This window comes from Liolophura sinensis, chromosome 8 (assembly GCF_032854445.1).
Source record: "Liolophura sinensis isolate JHLJ2023 chromosome 8, CUHK_Ljap_v2, whole genome shotgun sequence".
NCBI classification, from domain to species: domain Eukaryota; kingdom Metazoa; phylum Mollusca; class Polyplacophora; order Chitonida; family Chitonidae; genus Liolophura; species Liolophura sinensis.
The window spans coordinates 49679737-49700769 of NC_088302.1; the positions used below are offsets into that span (position 1 = coordinate 49679737).

At 36.5% G+C, this 21033-nt stretch overlaps 2 protein-coding genes across 3 annotated transcripts in view; one reads left to right on the forward strand and one right to left on the reverse strand.

Moving 5' to 3' along the window:
* The window catches only part of LOC135472373 (transient receptor potential-gamma protein-like), a 158761-nt gene that overhangs the window by 60842 nt on the left and 76886 nt on the right, over positions 1 to 21033 (forward strand). The gene's annotated exons all lie outside the window — the stretch shown is intronic.
* Positions 1596 to 2717, reverse strand: LOC135473634 (uncharacterized). Its single transcript, XM_064753495.1, has one exon. It carries the CDS (start codon positions 2715 to 2717, stop codon positions 1596 to 1598), a length of 1122 nt encoding a protein of 373 aa, XP_064609565.1.

Below are 21033 nucleotides of genomic sequence, written 5' to 3' on the forward strand. Positions count from 1 at the left end.
CATTAACCGTCATATTTGTGAAATATTTTAAAGAATGAGGAAAAACATTAATGATTTAAGCAAAACACAAAATAAATACATGTACAACTTTTAAGTTCACAAATACACCTGGCAAGAACAATGCCTGATTAGACAAGCAATATACAGGGTCCTGATCTAACACGTGAACCGCCTTACTAGTGTTTCTAAATACATGTGCACTCCATACACATGCTAGCTCACCCAGACAAGTTACTGCAGTATCATGCCCAATATATACGCAGCCGTTCTCAGTTCCGTGCTCCTAAATGCATAAGTTTAACACTTAAACTAACCGCAAAATCCAATTTATTGCATTGATATCTGTCTATCCACTGTAAGAAACCACATTTTGACGTGACAGCCAATTATCACGACATATTCAGCTCTAGTGACTGGCCAAGTTCATAAAGGCTTCTACAACATGACTGCTCGGAGTGTATTGTCCGTCAGTGCCATATCCCCAGTGATAAGGGTGAAAATGTGGGATTAGTGACTAAAAATTCTTTATTGATGACTTAAAATATGGCCAGATACATGTATGTGTAACAGACCCATCGGCATCTATGCCAGGTATCCCGAATAGTATAAATGTGCCCTGTCCACTACAATGGCCAAGTCACTATGACAAACATTTACAGTAGTTATAGCTGTCTCACCATATAAAACTCCTGTGTTTATGTATTGTTGATGATCTGTTTGATAATGGCCAGTATTCCAGTTGTGTATGCCATCTATGAATTGTGCTCAGTTGATCTGGTCAATGACAGTGCCATTTTTCATGCAAGGCCTTTCAGCTAATCTGCTTTTGTAACATAGAGTCTCTACCTTGCAGAAAATCAATCTTGTCAATACTACTAATATGCAAATGTTCCAGTAACATATACAAGATAACATCAGTATTAATTCTGTTTCATAAATATCAGGGTCCCAGTCTTCTATACATGCATATATGATGGAAACGTGTAAGTTTTCTCCTCATTTAACATTTCATAATGTCGAGTACTCTGATGACCCTTTTCATGAAAAACCTCCTCAATACTCAGTGCATTATTAATCTCTCTAGGACAGCATGTGCACAGGTAACCTTACACCTATTGACATGCACCATTAATGTCTGTCACAACATGTTGTGCATTACCAATCTCTCTAAGACAGCATGTGCACAGGTAACCTTACACCTATTGACATGCACCATTAATGTCTGTCACAACATGTTGTGCATTACTAATCTCTCTAAGACAGCATGTGCACAGGTAACCTTACACCTATTGACATGCACCATTAATGTCTGTCACAACATGTTGTGCATTACTAATCTCTCTAAGACAGCATGTGCACAGGTAACCTTACACCTGTTGACATGCACCATTAATGTCTGTCACAACATGCTGTGCATTACTAATCTCTCTAAGACAGCATGTGCACAGGTAACCTTACACCTGTTGACATATACCATTAATGTCTGTCACAACATGTTGTGCATGATGAACTTATTTCTTCCACAGCACGTTGCACTTGATTAATATGAACCACATTCACTTATGTTTTTTGCAACAAAATGTAAATAATAAATGTCATCCACAACACGATTTGTACCAGATTAAATGTTTCACATTATGTGCACCATAACGTGTCTCTTCTGCAGCATGATGTGCATCACTAATCTGTTCCACAAGATCATGTTCATAATTAACCTCTTCTACAACATCATGTTCATAATTCATCTCTTCTACAATATCATGTTCATAATTAACCTCTTCTACAACATCATGTTCATAATTCATCTCTTCTACAACATCATGTTCATAATTCATCTCTTCTACAATATCATGTTCATAATTAACCTCTTCTACAACATCATGTTCATAATTAATCTCTTCTACAACATCATGTTCATAATTCATCTCTTCTACAACATCATGTTCATAATTAACCTTTTCTACAACATCATGTTCATAATTCATCTCTTCTACAATATCATGTTCATAATTAACCTCTTCTACAACATCATGTTCATAATTAACCTCTTCTACAACATCATGTTCATAATTCATCTCTTCTACAACATCATGTTCATAATTCATCTCTTCTACAATATCATGTTCATAATTAATCTCTTCTACAACATCATGTTCATAATTAATCTCTTCTACAACATCATGTTCATAATTAACCTCTTCTACAACATCATGTTCATAATTAATCTCTTCTACAACATCATGTTCATAATTAATCTCTTCTACAACATCATGTTCATAATTCATCTCTTCTACAATATCATGTTCATAATTAATCTCTTCTACAACATCATGTTCATAATTAACCTCTTCTACAACATCATGTTCATAATTCATCTCTTCTACAACATCATGTTCATAATTCATCTCTTCTACAATATCATGTTCATAATTAATCTCTTCTACAACATCATGTTCATAATTAATCTCTTCTACAACATCATGTTCATAATTAATCTCTTCTACAACATCATGTTCATAATTAATCTCTTCTACAACATCATGTTCATAATTCATCTCTTCTACAACATCATGTTCATAATTAATCTCTTCTACAACATCATTATCATAATTAATCTCTTCTACAACATGAGACATTGACAATTGAACATCATGCATGAGGGGTACCATAACGAGTGCTCCATTAAAATCATTTAAAATATTTGCAACAACAACCATTTTTGCATCGTGACATTCGCCATTAATCTCTTCCACAATTCCTTGTACATTATGTATTCCTTCCACGGACAGCACACATCTCAGAGACACATGTTGTGCTTCGTTAATTCCTCCATTCCTCTTACAGGCAATTGAAGATTACTCTTCCCATGACAAAGTAGGTAATTTAACATGACCAATTTATGATGAATACAGGGTGCAAGGGCAGGGTCACTTTCACAAAACTTTGTCAATCATATTTCTCATAGTTTTTTTTGTAAAAGATGTCGTCTAGGTTATTGTGTCATAAGGTGACCTTGTTTACGAGTTAAGCCGTTATGTTATGAGAAATTTATTTACAAAGTTTTGTGAAAGTGGGCACAAGATAAAACCCATGTTTTTAGCTTATAAATGTGAATTACTATTGCTGTATGTGTGAGTAGTGAGGACTTCTCTATATGTACAGTTCATGACGAATATGACTGGATGTATGTAACGGCACATTTCCGGCATATGTCTCCCACTGTGAAATACTGTACATGTAATCCTTGATCAGGTCCATTTATAGAGATAACAACATGGCTTCAAAAAATGCCCCACTTTGATCACTGTGATTTGTTTCCTAAGATTTGCAGACCCATTTCTAAATTAAAGAGATGTTTGGCCCTAAGAAAGCTTCCGTCGCCTTAGTAACACATCCACAGATTATTGAATGGAAGAGAATAGATGTGGCAGTGGTGCTGTGGGCATAAATGGGAAATTAATTGGAACTCACTCTGAATTCCATCTGTAAAAGAGAGGAATCGATTTGGAAAAGCAAAAAGTACCAGACTAGAAAGATAAATGCCAGTAGGCTCTTTTTTGTGAGTTTGCTTGTTAAGATATTACTCGTATGTTTTGTTGGTATATTTTCGTAATATTGTCAATTACTTTTAATTGAATGTATTGAAGTTACTCTATTTTTTACAAAGTTTTTGATTTTTATCAATTCCACTTTTATGTCTCGCGAAGTCTAGTAAATTGGTTGCTTTCTTGGACCTGCAACCAGATAAGAAATTAAGCTGTTATGGTTCCAGACTGTAATGGTAAATGTTCCTTTTTTTACAGAAATACTTTCTGACATTAATATTTTTTTAATCTTTGCGGCTTGGTTGTAACACAGAACAAATTGGATTCAAAACAGTCAGCTTGATGGAGATTTTACTGAGAAAAATTGCCTTCTTTTTTATACTTTCTTATACATTTCAGGCCTGCAAGAAATTTTTTCTTCAAGCAACCAATTAGCCATGGGATTATTATGCATCTTTTAAGTTTGTGTGTCAGAAATGTGAAGAGCTTTTATTCCTAAACTCTTGTTGGCCCACATAAAGTTTTTCCAAAAAAGCTTAGAGGATTTACACTGATTGTCAGCCACAGTCTGATGTACATGTGCACCTGGATCAAAATATCCATCCTACAAAGAAAGTAACAGGGTACATAGGAACAGATGGGCAAAGGATGACGCCATCATAATATCACATTGTATACAATCTAGCCCCAATGTTAAATTACCATTGCATGAAAAAGCCAGTAACCATTTGGTATTATCTTAGGAACTGATCCTCAGTAATGTACATGTGGGAACTGCCAGTGGATCCTTGGCTCAGATCTGGATCCTTTGCTCATATCTGGGTTCTTTCATCAGATCTGGGTTCTTTATCAGATCTGGGTTCTTTCATCAGACCTGAATATACATATCACACTTGACAACACTTGTGTAGCAAACTTTTGTCAGTGTATCTCACGAGTGTGGCTTAAAACCCCATTCAAATAAATAAATCAGTGTACCATAGGACCATGTACTACTGTGTGTAAGTAGACTTAAAAGTATATGTAGGATATCATTTTGGAATACAATAGTTTGTATTATACAGTTGACATGTCAAGTTTGTCATTGCTGACTGTACAGACTGTAATTTGAAGCAATTTTGTCAAAAATTAGTAAAATGCATATACAAACCATTTTTTCTTAAAAACTAATAATGCATGCTGTAGTCAGGCACATACACATGTACATGTATGTCAGACCGTAAAGAGCTTTCTGTTCTTGTTTTTGATACCTGAAATTTCATGGTTAAATGTTAAAAAGGATTATGACTGATAAGAAGCAGTTGTCTGAAGCAGTTATCCTGCAGGCAAGTGCCAGATTGTTGTACTAGACCAGCTTTGATCTTAGCATATCACTGGCTATACCAGCAGCGTGTGTGTTCCAAACCTGATCCATTCAGCCACTCTATTCTCTGATGGAACCTCCAAGATAATTGGCCATCTTTTGACATTTTCCACTTTTATATTGATATTTTATATTAATAATAAAGTCGCATCTATTGATTTTGGTCATGCCATTTTTTTTTTTAAGCGATGTCTGTCTATTATGCGACATAACTTAATTTGTGAAAGCTGAAGGATTCTAGATTGAGTTGATTTTGCTCAGGCAAGTTATGTTCGTTTGTTCTGTAAGAGATGGCTGTGCTGGCTGCGATCACAACCTGCGAGGTCGTCTCCCTTTGAAGTCTTCAGCATGTTTTGCACGATGGATTATAGACTATCGAGTTTATAATAGCACAGCGTCATGCACCAAGCTTTTTTTTTAGCAAGCACTTCAGCACTGGGATACAAATATATCTCTTATACCAGAAGGTTAGTAGATAAAAGTTTTGATGCATAATGCAGCAATGTTAAAACAACCTTAGGGTTATTTGGCCATTTGAATGTTTCTGTTACATACTAGAACATCATTGAATGCATGCTTAAATGTTGTAGGACTGGAGCTCATGCATTTCTTACAGCAGCGTGCAACAATGTTAAAGTGTATTTTATTGTTTTTTAGCAAATGTGTTCAGGATGCTTAGCTTGTTCCAAAGATATGTGAAAAACTGTTTTCTTATTGAAATGTGTAGGTTAATGCTAAAGTTTTTCAAAATGATAATCCAGGACCCATTTTTTCAAAAGTGTATTAGTTACTACTGGCATTAAATCATATTTAAAACTGAGCAGCTAACACAGTTGTACAAAGGCCACATACAACTGCACCAGATTTACTTTGTATTTAATATACTTTTACACCATTAATTTTGGAAAAAATTGAAGACTTGGCTTTAAAGGAAAAGACCTCTAAAATCGTAGTTGGCATAACTTAATAATAGACCCCTTAAAACTATGCATAAATATACTTTCATTTTCTTTTTTAGATTTTTTTGAAGACAGTTAAAGGCGTTCAAACATTTGAATTCTAAGCTGGGCTTATGGACCATACTATAAGAGTTTAGGAACTGTGATGTCACAGGAAGACACTGAATGTGGGAATAACTCTTTCTACCCATGAGTAAAAGATTACTGAAATAATGTTCCCAAAAATTCCTGCCTTCAGGTGAACATCAGGAGAAAAAGGTGATGTTCCTAGATGCTGCCAGTGAGGCTCATAAAGCCCACCATCGAATTCAAATATTTGAATGCCTTTTAACACTCTTCAAAAAAATCTAAAAAAATAAATGTAAGTATTTTTACTCATAGTTTTCAGTTGTCAATACGATGAATCTTGCTCCACATTTTAGCTTTCTTTTACTTCTGGTATTCTAAATCTGGTATTATGTGCTGCAACACTTTTGAACAGCCGGACCCAGCTGATCAACATGTGATATTTATTTCAACATGGCCTCAGGAAAATGATTGCTGAATCTAGATCTGGATGGTTCTGCTGCCTTGAATGAGGAGGGTTGGCAGGTGCCCTGACTGGACTTGGACAGTTTACTGCCAGGTACTCCAGTTTCTTCCTGTTATTCCTGAAAGTGATTATTCTTGAGTATTGTTAAGCAACAAAATAAATATGTGCAAGTGTAAATAAACATTTTGTTTTCTCTCAGCATTGTTTTTTGTCTAAGTAATTCTGGTATCTCTTCAAGTAAAGCTGAAGGGAGTTTGATTTATCATGTGCGTGTAACATATCAGTGAACATATCAGAATCTAAGCATGATCAGGTCAACATTCGTACACCACTCCTAAACCATAATGGTGTGTTCTCAGTACATAATGGCAATAACCATTTCAAAAACAACCTAAGACACACCAGGTATATGCAAAAAGTAATAACAAATAAAGCTGGTTGCCTGAAAAGAGATGTCACCAATTTTCAGTGATGCATGGAAGACAGTCGATATAGGCCTGGACACAGCATCTAACACAATTTTCATTCTCTGTGAAGGATAGAAGTTTTTGTTTCACTTGTTCAAAGCATGCCATATGAAAATGAAAAAATGAGCTGCAGACAACAAAAACACTCTTGCGTCTTTCGTCTCTGTTGTCCACTTTGTATAATTTGTGTTTAAATCAATAACACATTATGTTTTCAAGGCAGGTGGCATTTTGCACTTAGCCCGTAATTTTTCATAACTGTTCAAGCATGTGTTGTCAATCAATCATTACAGCCATGAGCTTTAATGATACAGCAAGTCTTAGAAATTGCCCATTCTTCTGTACATCTAACAAATTTTGTGTCGGCTTCAATCCGTAAGTTGTTATCTGGCTTGGAATGACGGCATTATGGTTAAGAGCCATTCCAATTAAATGTGGAAATGGTTTTGTATCTGAACAATTAGAAATCTGTCAACATGTCATTCAGTAGGGCTAATTCTGATGATTTCATTCCATTCTGTAAGATATCTATGAGCAATCATTTCCCATAATGCTCTGCAACATTCAGTGTAGTCCTTTTTAAATGCAAGCTCATGGAGCCTTAACTATTATTGTCAAAAGTTTCATCACTTTTTGGGTGTGAATTATGCAGCATGTCTTGTTTGAAAAACCATTTAGACCCATGCTAGTTCACCCAGCCAAAGCACTGTTCTGGCCTCAACTGATCTGCTTTTGAGAACTGAAGTCAGAGGCTCAAATCCAGCTCTAGCTGCATCTTAAGGTCAGGAGATTTGTCACACTTCATCTAATACACAGTACACTTTGGCATCCTGCACAGAGAAGGCTGATAGCCACTTTGTAAGTGAAGTCAGGATGTTTGGAAATGAAGTCAGGATGTTTTGTAAGTGAAGCCATGACATTTTGTTCATGAAGTCAGGACATTTTTTAAGTGAAGTCAAGACGTTTTGTAAGTGAAGTCAGGACATTTTGTGAGTGAAGTCAGGGGGTTTGGCAGGTGTTTGGCAAAGGATGGCGATTTGCATTCAGCCTCTAAAACTCTGCCCTTGAATGTGTATATAAAATAGAAATATTCTTGAACACTATCAAGTTAATGTATAAATATATATTTATGTATTTAAGAACATAATATATATATTTGAGAACATTTACTATATCAAAACATATTTAAAAATGGCAAAAAATATATGTGCATAAGTAATAACCATGCTGAAGAATTCTGACAGCGTAAGGGAGTAGAAGAATGGAGCCTTTGGGGGAATGAGGAGGGGAGGGGTTGATTATTTTAACCTCCTGATTAAAGATGCAGAACAGTAAATGTATATTCGTGCTGTCATACATGGAAAGTGTAGAAGCTGGGTTAATATTCTGCAGGGATATGCTTTAAGGCTTACCTTTATTGTTGAGTGTATACAGTTTGTAGATGACATAAAACATGTGTGTAATTGCACAAAGTGGATAATTGTACTGCTAATTGGTGGTGTGACTATTCACTCAGTCCTAAACAGTCACCTTGTTGTTAAAACTTGTGGCAGCCTGCACATGTATTTATTTATATTAAGCTTGCTAACTCACTCTGGCAGCTGTGCCTTTACTGGTAATAGAGGAGTCACAGTATAGCTGTGGGGAGAGCAAGAATCGTGGGAGGGAGGGGCTGTGGAGGTGTTGTTAGTAGCAGTGTGAGGAATGGCAAACTCATTAACGGGTGTGGTTACTGACAAAGTGGTTAATGGCTGCTGGAATTTTCACCCTTATTAGTGGTATTATTTTAATGCCACCTGGTGCCATCTTAGCCACCTCTGATGATTCTGTCACCCTTCTTGGACTCCACATACACTGTATCAAGTATTTTAGCTTGCCCTTGATAAATGCAACACCAAATATCGGAGGTCTCTTGTTGGACTATGGGAGAAAGAGGCTATCTGCACACAAGTGTTGGGATAATGGGTTTGACATAGGCATGGCAATAACAGCTGTCTTGTTTTGTAAAACTAGCATCTTTGATGCTCTATACTGTAATTCTTCAACCCTCTCACATGTTTGCAGGGTGTTTATTCAGGCAAAATCTGAGGACATTATTTTATGTAGGCTGAGAAAATTATACTTTTTGTGAAGCCCTGAAGTTGGCCAATCAGACCATTGTAATTTTGTCTCGAAAATCAAATAAAAAACATGAATTGCACTGAAAGTTGCTCTTTCATATGTGAAAAGGTTGAGGAATTATGGTATTTAAATTTGCTTGATAAAAATCATTATTCCATTGGTTATATTTAGTTGTCTTGTCAAATTATTTCATTTTTTGACGCACATGTTGGAGTGTTCATGGAGGAATTGTATGTAGACAAAGACAGAATAGTAAAATTGTTTCTTATCAAATCTAGAAGAAAGAAAACACTTCACAATTGAGCATTTACTTCACTGAAGTTGAATAAGATTTTGAATCAGTGATCACATTAAATTTAGTTATCCTCTGGAAGTATTTTGAATGTGGTTGAACAATGCTCGAGACTTTTGCACTTATACAGTGATAGCCAGTTTTATGAGTGGACAAAAACCGGAGTGGCCAAAATAAATCACTGATATTTTACTTCTCAACTTGTGTCATATTAGTGAGTGAAGGCAAGTTTTCTGCAGTGGACTTCATGCTCAACCACACAAGAGAACACCATGAACTGTTAATTGGCCCTGAGAACAATGCAAGCTGTGGAATCCTGAAATTTGCCTGTCAGCATCTGGGATTGAAGTTCAATGAACCCAAAAGTTTTGCAACTTGGCGATTGAAAGGCAAACGTCAACCTTTCAGCCATGAAATCATCAAATTATGAAGAGAGATTACACTCTCCTATTCTTCAAATACATCTGGATAAAAGATCTGCTTTTACATATCTGTACATTTTTATCTGATAGTTATAAATTAATGCATTTGAAGTACAGGGGAGTACATGTATGGGGGATATGTCTGTCCTACCTCTGAGTTTGAAATACCAGCTGAAATTATATGTACCCAATTCTTCAACTTTTTCAACCACCACTACATCCAATATTTTGAAACTTTCAGAGAGAACTATGGGGTATATTGAACTGTTGTATGAATCTTCCATCTTTAGTGACACAAACAAATCACTTATAGCATCATATTTGTAAGACTTGTGTGCATAAATTTCTCTGTGAAAAAAGTGCTTTGGAGTTCGAAAAGGTTGAAGATTTAAAGTAGTTTCACAAGAGAGTTTGGTGATACCTTCTATCCTACCTTTGAACTGAAATACCCAATGAAGTTATATGTAGATTATTTTGTCTAGAAAATGAGGAAATAGTGAGATAAACAAGTTGGTGTGTACAAGTTGTGAAGTTTATAGTAGCGAGAAGAGTTTTGGTCTCTGGGAAGAGTCTCAGATACCATGGCATTATTGATTTTCAAGAAAAGCTCTGTTTTGGATTAGAAAGGCATCTTTGCCAGACTCCCATGGGAGTCTGTTTATCACAGTAATATGTTATCTTGAATAAAATTCTAAGCCTTCCAGTGTGTGACTTAAGGCGCTGTTGAGGTGTAGCTTGGCTCAGTTACTTTATCATATGCAGATTAAAAGATAAAAGGTTACTCCAAAAAGAATGTACCTCCATTGCAGATATTAGATCTGAAATATTAGGTCATTTTAAGTAGGTATGTGTACTTTCACAAAAGTAGATGGTACTTGGATGAAGTTTTAAGATTCTTGATCTGGGAAAGGAATGGAGATGACTAGTCCATATACATATATATGGATCAGTTAACTGAACAACAGTATACAAGGTGTCCCAGAAGTTGCACACCATCCAGGTCGAAGTTGAATGCTTGAGTGGTGTGTTGCCCTATCTCTTCCAAACATAAAAACCAATTCAACTGTTTCTTGTACAGTTAGTTTATTAACCATAATTAACTCTGAAAGAGAGAAAAAAATTTAAAACCAGTATTAAATCTGAAACACAGAAAAAAATGAAAATCAGGATGGTGCACGACTTCTGGGACGCCCTGTACATCTAATATATTGCCAGAAAGAGGTGCAGTAATGCTTCTAATATTTTGGATGGATGCTAAGTAGCACTGAAAGCAAAGAATTACATTTCTCTCCCACTTCTTTAGAAAAGTACATGTAAAGATATGAATATGTTGTTCATTGGATTGATTAACCACATGAAAAAAGAAAGAAATATATTGGCTGTATATATGTATTTTGGTTAGAAAGAGCAGACCATGTGCCCCAAGAATTAGGGTTATATGTACAAACTGATAGAAGATTCCCTATCCTCCCCTGCTGCATTGGAGAAGGTGTATTTTAAGAAGAAAATTTCCTTGTATACATAACTATGGTGTTACTGACAATGGAATGTGGTTAGGTTTGAGCATGATTATATGCAATAACACAAATTTGCATCATTAATAGTTGATTGGCAAAGTACACGTTTAGGATTGGCGCTGGAATGATATTGTGAAGACCTCATCTATCTTCTGACATAACAGGCCCTGTATGTTAATGACTTTCAAAAAAGATGTGTGCAGTGCAGATTTAGTGTGATACGGTAATTTCATAATGGGTTTCTCCTAACTTGTTACGTAATATGCTGCAATACATATATGTCAAGTGGATTCAAGAAGAGAGAGATGATGTGCCTTAAACCAGTCTTAAGTGCTGGCTGAGTGCAGTTGAGTTGCTGTGTGAACCTGTACATTTGAGCTTGGCTATGGCAGGAAGGTCATGAAGATAGTCCACCAAATCTTACATAACAGATTTGTGAGGCAGTGTCTGGCTGCGCCCAGTGCCCCTTGTTAAGAGTGTCACTATTGATCAGTTCAAACTGACAGAAAATCACTAAGTTGGCGTGAGGCCGTTGGTTACGACTGCAGGAAGACCCACCATCCCCGTTCACAGGGTAGAGGCAAGAAAGTGGCATTTTCAGCCAAATCTCGTTACGGACCGGTGATAGCCGAGAAAAGATTACAGTGATGGAAATGATTGGAGCAAAAAGAGGCTGAAGAAACCTCATCTGGCTCGGTATCCGCAGTTTCCAAAAAGCAATTCGCTTTAGCGTTCAGCCACCGATCATAGATTGCAGCGGTAATTGGGAGCTGGGGATTACTAACAGCACGTAAAAGTGCATGCGGTTTGTTTGGTGCTATAAATGACGATTATAAATTATATTATCGTTTAAGCCGTAATACACATGATGTTGTTGTTGACAAAAAGACCCTTCATTGCCCATCAGTAATCACAGCATGCAATTAAACCTTATTGGTTGTCTGTGCTATAACTATCAGGATTATACTGACTAACAAAGTTATTTTGATGAATGCGTGAGCCACCAAATGAGAACCTTGATGATAAGACATGTACTTGTATATGAGATAACAAGCTTATATACTGGCCATATTTATTGTGGCTCATCTATTGGCAGTGATGCTACTTCTGCGTGTTAACCATTCTTCCAATTAGTGAATTATCAGCGGCTGCTTAAGCACTTTCTGTTCTCTTCAGTCAGATCCTTTGGCACAAATAAATTATGTTGGAGCTTTTTCTGTTACATTAAGCTCAAGATGAGCATAAATCAGACCATTACCAGAGACTGGAATGTCCTGAGAGTAATTCTGCCATTAGGTCCTGCCTGTTTTCAGACCACCCAGCAAGACACACTCGATACTGTTTCTTCAACCACTGCTGGGAGAACCTCACCTGACTCTCTTGGAAAATGTTATTAATGACATCTACTGAGTGTCGTGTTGCTCTAGAAGGAATGGGATTGAGGCACTGCGCCTGCTGCAGATGGCTCTTCCTGTGTGTCTCTTCCCCTAATGATCACCTTTTTTTTTTTGCTTTTGTCTCACAATGTAATAGCCACCACCCTTCCTTTGATTTGTAAAGGAATTTTTGTGGTTGCACAGATATTGTAGTAAGATGGCATTTTCATGCATATATGTCACATTTGAGATGTGAGCAAATAACATGCTTTTAAAAAGAAGACAAGATCTAGGTTTATTTCACAAAGTTAAGGCAGTGCTAGGGCAATACCTGTCTTGTTGGACAGGTTGATTTGATTTGTGCAGACTTATGCACGATTACATTACTGTCAGATAGGATTTAGTGTGCCTGGCTTCACTCTAACCTGTGCGGCTCTTGACAGCATCCCCTGCTTGCCTGTGATGTGTGTACTGATTATATGAGAGGCACCATGCGTTATCACATGCTGGAGATGTCCTGATTAGAAGACGCGATATGTACTGCCCTGTAACTTATCTTAATATCTTTGGTGTATACAGTGTATAAGCAAATAAATAATCACCGCTAAAAGGCAATATGTTATGTAGTTTAACACATGCCCAGCCACCCAATGTCTTGTAACATTTTGCATTCAACATGTACATTGCATGAGAATATATTGAGAATATAGTGAAGAGGTAATATGCACTGTATTTACGCACCACCACATATAATTTCTTACATTATAACATTTACTCCTTATATATCATAAGCAACAATTCAAGTGAAGAAACAAATAAATGTACTGTAATTTAATATAATTACCTTAATCTCTTTTGGGTTATAAACTGTGTATACATGTATATAAGCAATTATACAAGTAAATTAAGAAGAAATATGTACTGTACATTAACATAAATTATCTTCATCTCTTAAAATTCGGGTACATACATTGTATAAAGGAAATGATACTTGTGAATAGCAAAAGTTTCTATATTTTACCATGATCTGTTTACATTTTGATGTATACATGTACAAGTGATGAGGCAATACATGTATTTTTATATTTTTACCATGAACCATCTAATATGTTTATATTTTGATGTATACATGTACAAGTGATGAGGCAGTACATGTATTTTTATATTTTAGTCATGAACCATCTAATATGTTTATATTTTGATGTATACATGTACAAGTGACGAGGCAATACATGTATTTTCTATATTTTACCATAAACCATCTAATATGTTTATATTTTGATGTATACATGTACAAGTGACGAGGCAATACATGTATTTTCTATATTTTACCATAAACCATCTAATATGTTTATATTTTGATGTTATACATGTACAAGTGATGAGGCAATACATGTATTTTCTATATTTTACCCATAAACCATCTAATATGTTTATATTTTGATGTATACATGTACAAGTGACGAGGCAATACATGTATTTTCTATATTTTACCATAAACCATCTACTATGTTTATATTTTGATGTATACATGTACAAGTGACGAGGCAATACATGTATTTTCTATATTTTACCATAAACCATCTACTATGTTTATATTTTGATGTATACATGTACAAGTGACGAGGCAATACATGTATTTTCTATATTTTACCATAAACCATCTACTATGTTTATATTTTGATGTATACATGTACAAGTGACGATGTATTTTCTGTATTTTAAGATGAATGACCTCACCCTCTGACATTTTGATATACAAGTATGCTAGTGAAGTAATTTTGGTGACCTTCAACGGACACAAACTGCCACTGGAGAAGCATCGACTCGCTTATTGTCTCCAAACTGAGCCCCACAAAGAGAGAGAGTTGGGATCTTCAAATTGCTCAAACCTCTTCTGGACAAGGTCAGATATTCTTGATAGAGGGTGTTCTTTAGAGGGTGACCCTGTCTGCTACTGTTACTTTCATCATTGGCTTGCCAATGTTACCATGTTACAGCTATCAGGTAGTCCATATGCATGAACAGTCTGTCCTGCCTTGTCTAGGACATGTCATAAAAGCTGACAGGCGTCCTGGTGAGGTTTTATGAGGCAGTGATCCAGTAAAAGGCAGCTGTCATTTCTGGTGAGTTGGTCAACATACAAATATTGCACCCAGCCAGGAAAGGCAATCACAGGCTTTACATGATCCCCATTACTTCAAGCAAGGTGATTTGAGCTCATCAGAATCAGCCCAGACCAAGCGGCCAAACTGCCTCTACCAACTGCCATTGAGAAGAGAACTTCAGACAAATTACATGTATAAAGCCTGGTTTAAGCTCACATATATCTTAGAAACATAATCTGGTTTGTATGGTTTTGTTTGTGGGTTTTTTTCCCCTTTTGATATATATATATTTTTAAAAGCAGAAGTCTTTCTTTACATTCAGTTTTGTTTTGATCATGGATGTTGCATCTTCAACCCAATGGGCTTCACGTGTAGCACCCATGCATCCTTTGAACATTAGTAGTTGCTATGGTTATCAGTTATGATCAAGAGGAAAGGCCTAAGTCATGGATATATTAAGAAACATCATGGCATCAAAGCCATTTTCGCTTCCTTCAAGCAAAATGTATATGATGCATCAATGTTGGTCAGTTGATACGGTGGCCATATTGAATTCTAGCGCTGTGTGTCTAGACAACTAGAGGAGTTAAGTGAACATCAGCACAGTGATACTTTATTAACCAGTGTTATCTATTTAATACAGGCTCAAAAAATGATTGTTTCCCAACATTTTCATTTCAGTTCCAAATATCACATTTTGTGAGATCCTGCTAAGCTTACAAATTGTCCCATGGAGCATATAATGATATTTAACATTAAACTAGTTAACTGAAAACTGGTTTGATAGCCATAACACCATTATTGTTGCTTAATTCTTTCAGTTAATCTTAAGCCCAGCGTAGCAATACACAATTAATCTATTAGCTGAAAAGTGAACTGTTCAAAATTTTTTCTTTATTGGAAACATTTAGACAATTTTGCCCCATTGGAAATGCTGATCTTTAAGGCTGTGTTCATATATTTGGTACAGTTGAAAGATTTCTTTGTTTCATCAGATGTGCTCTCGAAATGGTTGCTGGTATTCCGTATTCTTTGAAAGCTACATGTGGATACATTTGTTTAGGCTCTGCTTTTGAACATATGTCGGTGCTCAACTTTTAAATTCAGGCAAGAATGAAAATTCGCAAATTATTATATAATAATATGGTTTATGTGTTAATATATGACAGTTCAATTTTCAGAATGATATTCCAACATACATGTACCCTTTTGTTAAACAATGCATTTTCTAAAGTGCTGAAATAAGGTTGTCTTCAAAAACAATTTGTACTCTTATGATTCATGTAGAGAAAAGATATGTTTTTAACAGCTGCAGTATGGCAAACTGTTTTATGCAGTAAGCAAAGTGTTACAAACTTTCTGACAATATCAGTCTTCCAAAGCCTGGCCTACTACTGAACAAATAATATACAAGAGCCTTTGAGTGTATACATGGCTCTTGGGGTACATCTGGTGGCGGCACTAAATATTGTGACTAGCCTGATGTTTATCAGTTGAGAGAGGCTCCACAGTGTTTATCTGGCACTCATCCCCCTAGTGGCCATTTCCCTTTCCTGAATCTCCTTTCTTCTTCACTCTCATTACACCATTTTTTTGATTACCCTCCCCTCCACGCCCCCATATGATTACATAAATAAACAAAATATTTGAAAGATGAGATGTTAGGGAAGTATTAACAACACATTTAATCATAAAGAAGTAACAATGACCGGATGGATGAGTCTTAGCCAAGCATTTTAGCCCTGGACCATGTCTGTAGGTTTGTGTGAGGGATGGCCCCACATCAAAAACACATCTGACAACCCCCAGCTGCTGCATGACTACATGCACTTATACCATTAGACCTTCCATAAAAAATTCTTTGTTGGAAGTTACCCAACACTATCAGAAATAATAGCATAAGTTTTTTTTCTAGCAAATGAAAAAAATAAAAATTTTAAGTACACTAAGAGTGGGGAAAAAAAGTAATGAAAAAAGAAATTCTGTCTGAGGCCCAGTGAAACTGTTTGGAAAGGGTGTAGTGGGTATGAGTTACCCTAATCAAACACTTGTTTAATGATGGCCTATAAACAGAGAGGTACACAGCCTAGAGTAGGACTGATCAGCAGCAAGCAATTTTTCTGTGAACCATGTATACATATAGTTTTAATCTTACCAACATGTAACGATATTTGTGAGAGCAATTATTAATTAACATGGTGAAGAGTGGTGCTGGAACCTTTGTAATAAAAGGTGAGGGGAGTTGCTGCTGTCATCTCATTTGTCAGATTGTCTCCTTTGTAAGGAGATAAAACTAGTTCCATATTCTGTTCCTTTGAGTGTAAATGGTAGGAGACTGAGTGTTGGATGGCACCATTACAATAAATAATATATTATTGTTCATCTGATAGTATCAGATGCAGTTCAAGTAGAAAGATCTTAGGAGAGATGGCGTTCCAGTAGTATATTAACCACAAAGTCAGTGCAGTCTTTTATGACATTTCAGCATCCAAATTAAAGTTCAGAATCCATCGTCACAAATTGTAAACTTTCTACGAAGTAGGCTGTACATATGTATGTGAAGAAAGCATGTGAGAGGATACTGTTGTATATTAAAGAGCTCTCAAATATGCTGAAAGAAACCCAGTTATTTCCTGATTTCTTTTGTCATTGAAATTTTCTCTGAGATGGGATAGACCTGTCATGAAACTATATACAATTACTTTGCATGATTCTCTCTTTTACTATCTAAGTCCTTTTGAAGTTATGAATTGGATGTTGGACAATGCACATTAGATGCTGTCACTTCAGATCATTCCGTGTCAGGAGAGTTACCATACTTCTCAGTGATGATAGGATTTTTATGAGTGTCACTTTCATTCTTTAATGGTAATTCTTGTCTGGGGCGTGACATTTTTTCAATGAGATAATTTCATGTGGCATCTTGTTTTGGCATTCATGTGGAGTTGCAGATTGTGTCATGATACTGCCCCAGTGTGACTCCTCCTCTGGCTCAGTGATCATCATGGAAGCTTTTAATGTAAGTATTTCATTAGATGCTATGCCTATCTAATGGCTGACAACCCATAAATTGAGTTCACCCTCCCATCTGTGAGTTAGATATTGGGATCCTCTATCAGATTATTATCTTTGATAACTGGAGTGGATTTCCTGGTTGGAGTCTGCCACTGTTGCCTTTGCCCGCTTTCTGCCAGTATGTAAGCTCCCTCTACCCAAAAGCAAACCTTGTCAGATATAATATCTCCAGCCATTCAACCTTTGTTGGATGCAATGAACTCTAGTGTGTTTCTGGGTAGCTCAAACGGTGTGAAGCTCCATGCCATTTGACATCCCTTCATGTCATCTGTCATTCCTCAGAGCTCTTTCACTGGGGAACAAAATCCCTTCTGAAAGAGCAGTGTCAAAGTTTGTCCTGTACTGAGAGATAGGATTACTCCCAGGAACTCTGGCTGTGTCACCATGGAAACCATTAGCAAACTGTTGAGATGACAAAATGTTTTGAGGCCTAACCTTGTGTCCAGAGCTAATGGTTAAATGCCCACTCATGTATTACTGGTTGTTCTGGAGTTCTAATGGTTTGGGGTTGGTAATGCTGCCTTCTCACCTGTCCTTGTCAGCTCTCCTACTGCCCTGTTTACCCTGGCTCTCACTGGCCCCCTCCTCCTCTTCTGCCTGATGATGGAAGCCCAAGAAGCAGTAATACGCCCCCAAGTGATTTCTGTGAAATCATGTTACACCAATAAAAACGTAAACATGATAGAGAGAGTGAGGGGAGGCTGATAAGGCTGCTAAAGCTACAGCTGGGAAGCCAGGATATAACCCTGGTACTGGCTATACATCCCAGCCAGCTGCTAAGGCACAGTTGCCATCTTGATGCTTTAAGGAGACCAGTTTTGAATTCTGGGGTGGAATTGGCTGTATAATCCTGACCAATCCCATTTCCTTGACTTTTCCTGAGAACTGTTTGCATTGGTCTGCCTTTCACTGACACATGAAGAAGGGGAGTTTTAAGGAAGACTGTTTTGGGATCAATGGGGATACAAGTCATACCAGGATAAGTGAGGAGCCTTGTGCAGACCTATACTCTGCATGTCACATATCTTTTGTCCATAGGATTGGAATTTAAAATTTTTGGCTGTGGTTTTTTTTTTATTTTTGTGGACTAGTGGTGTTGTAAGGGATTGTGTCAAACTGCATGATTAATGTCTTCAAAGGAACAGCTGAGCCAGAAGTGCTCATATTGAGCTTGTTTGCTCAAAGCTTCTCTGCAAATCCGAGTGTTTAAGGAGCTGTTAAAGGGCTTCCAATGACACATTCGCCTCACCATCACATCGTGAATGACTAGCCTAAAGGTGAGTGGAAATGAATTTCTCTTCAGCGTTCTATCAAGTTATTAGACCTGTCATGTTTGAATGCATATAGGCATCATGAGTAACAATATATCACAGATGGTGTGCCAAGATAGTTGTTCTCACATGAATCAGTGATTTTTTTTTTCATTTCTACATTACAACAATATCGCTTATTAGGACATGTCATTGCTGTGTGCCAAGATAATTGTTCTCACATGAATCAGTGATTTTTTTTTTTTCATTTCTACGTTGCAACAATGTTGCTTATTAGGACATGTCATTGCTGTTCATTAGAATTCACTTATTCTTTAAATCGACAAAGCGCTTTGCCAGGATAGAAATGGTTTTCTCAGAATCTATCTAGGCTTCAAAGAAACAGATTTCACACAAGACAACAATAATCCACCTTCGCATGACTCTCTACAGCTCCCTGGGTTGTCTACTATAAATGTTGGCCTATTGCTGTCACAGACAGAATACATAATGATTCTGTGTGTCTTCACACTCAGTTCTCGTGGAATATCTTTGTATTCAGCTCTATACTGACAGCTTTCTCATTTCTGTTTCACGACCAGTTCCCATAGGAATCCTTAAGGGATATTGGGTTTATCTGTACTAGAATTATTTTCCATTCGTTTGAAGTTGAAATGACAATTTTCTCTTGTTAACCATTGTGTAAAGGAGTGTGAGTACAACTGAGTTGTACAGGTTATTTTTAGTGTTATTATTATAATCTTGTCAGTTTTGTGGTATGACAATTTTTTGGTTTTGAAAATTGTTCGTGCTTGAATCGGAATTTATATTTTCTCAAAAAGTTTATGATGCAAACTCTGTGGCTGGTGAGAATGGGTTGTGATTGCTGGGTTATGATTCTTGTCTTTCAATAGTCCAAACACATCAGGCAATGGTTCAAGCCCTACTTTGCGTGGACCAGGAAATTTTGAGATTAGATAAGGTATGTGTTTCAAATTTACATTAAACATACAGTCTATTTACAACCTACAGCAATCCATAAGCATGGTTCATCCTTGAGTGATGAACCTCCCATTATTTTGATGAAACCTCAAAATTTGTAATAAATATATGAATTCTCCACTTTTCTAGGAATTAATTTGCACATGAGTTTTCAAAGTAAGCTTTTCGATAAGTGCTATTCACTGGAGAATGCAAGGCACAGTTTCAAGGTTTGCTAATTTATTTTGACAATAGAATTTCATCACACACTTTTGTGGTTTAACAATGATCTTTTTTAGCTCTAGGCTTGCACACATGTAGAGTACAATATCATGAGGGGGATATTCCATCATTGATACCGTATGAGTGTATTCAGTGCCATAAATTACAAAATTCCTGGCTTAGTGTATTGTGTATGAGAATCGAAGTTAAACAAAACATTACAAAGGACTATCTCAAAAAGTACAGCATGTAATGACCTGAAGTTTCACTTGCCTATAAGCACAATGGCATAAGGGGGATGCTCCAAAGCTGATGCTCTGTGCACATTATTAATTACCATAAATTACCATATTCACGATTTCAGTACTGTATGTATTGAGTTTTGCATTCATGTGTCTCCTACAGGCGAGCTCTTGGGTTGCTTTGTACAAAATTTAGGTTTTATCTGCTTCTGGCAATTTCAAAACCTGACACAAAAATACAACTGGAGAGTATAGAACCTTGCTAATGCTGAATCATCCAGCAATTAATTTTATATGAGACTTGAAATTGTGTTTTCTGCTAATGTATGTGTACTGTGTAATGGAACTAGAGCCTGGTAGAAATGTTGTTAAGGTGTATAATATGATATCCCCTGGTATGGATACATGTAAGTCATCTCCTTCAGAGAAAGACCAAAGGGCATCTGGTCTAGAGATAAGAATGTATACACTGGACACTCTAATATTAGATCCTACAGGCAGATATTAAACTCATATGATATGATAAACTCAGGTGATATTTCGTCAAAAAGCTTCAGGACA

Excerpts from the sequence above, each read along its gene's own strand:
- LOC135473634 (XM_064753495.1), bottom strand. The coding sequence starts at position 2,717 with ATGGTTGTTGTTGCAAATATTTTAAATGATTTTAATGGAGCACTCGTT.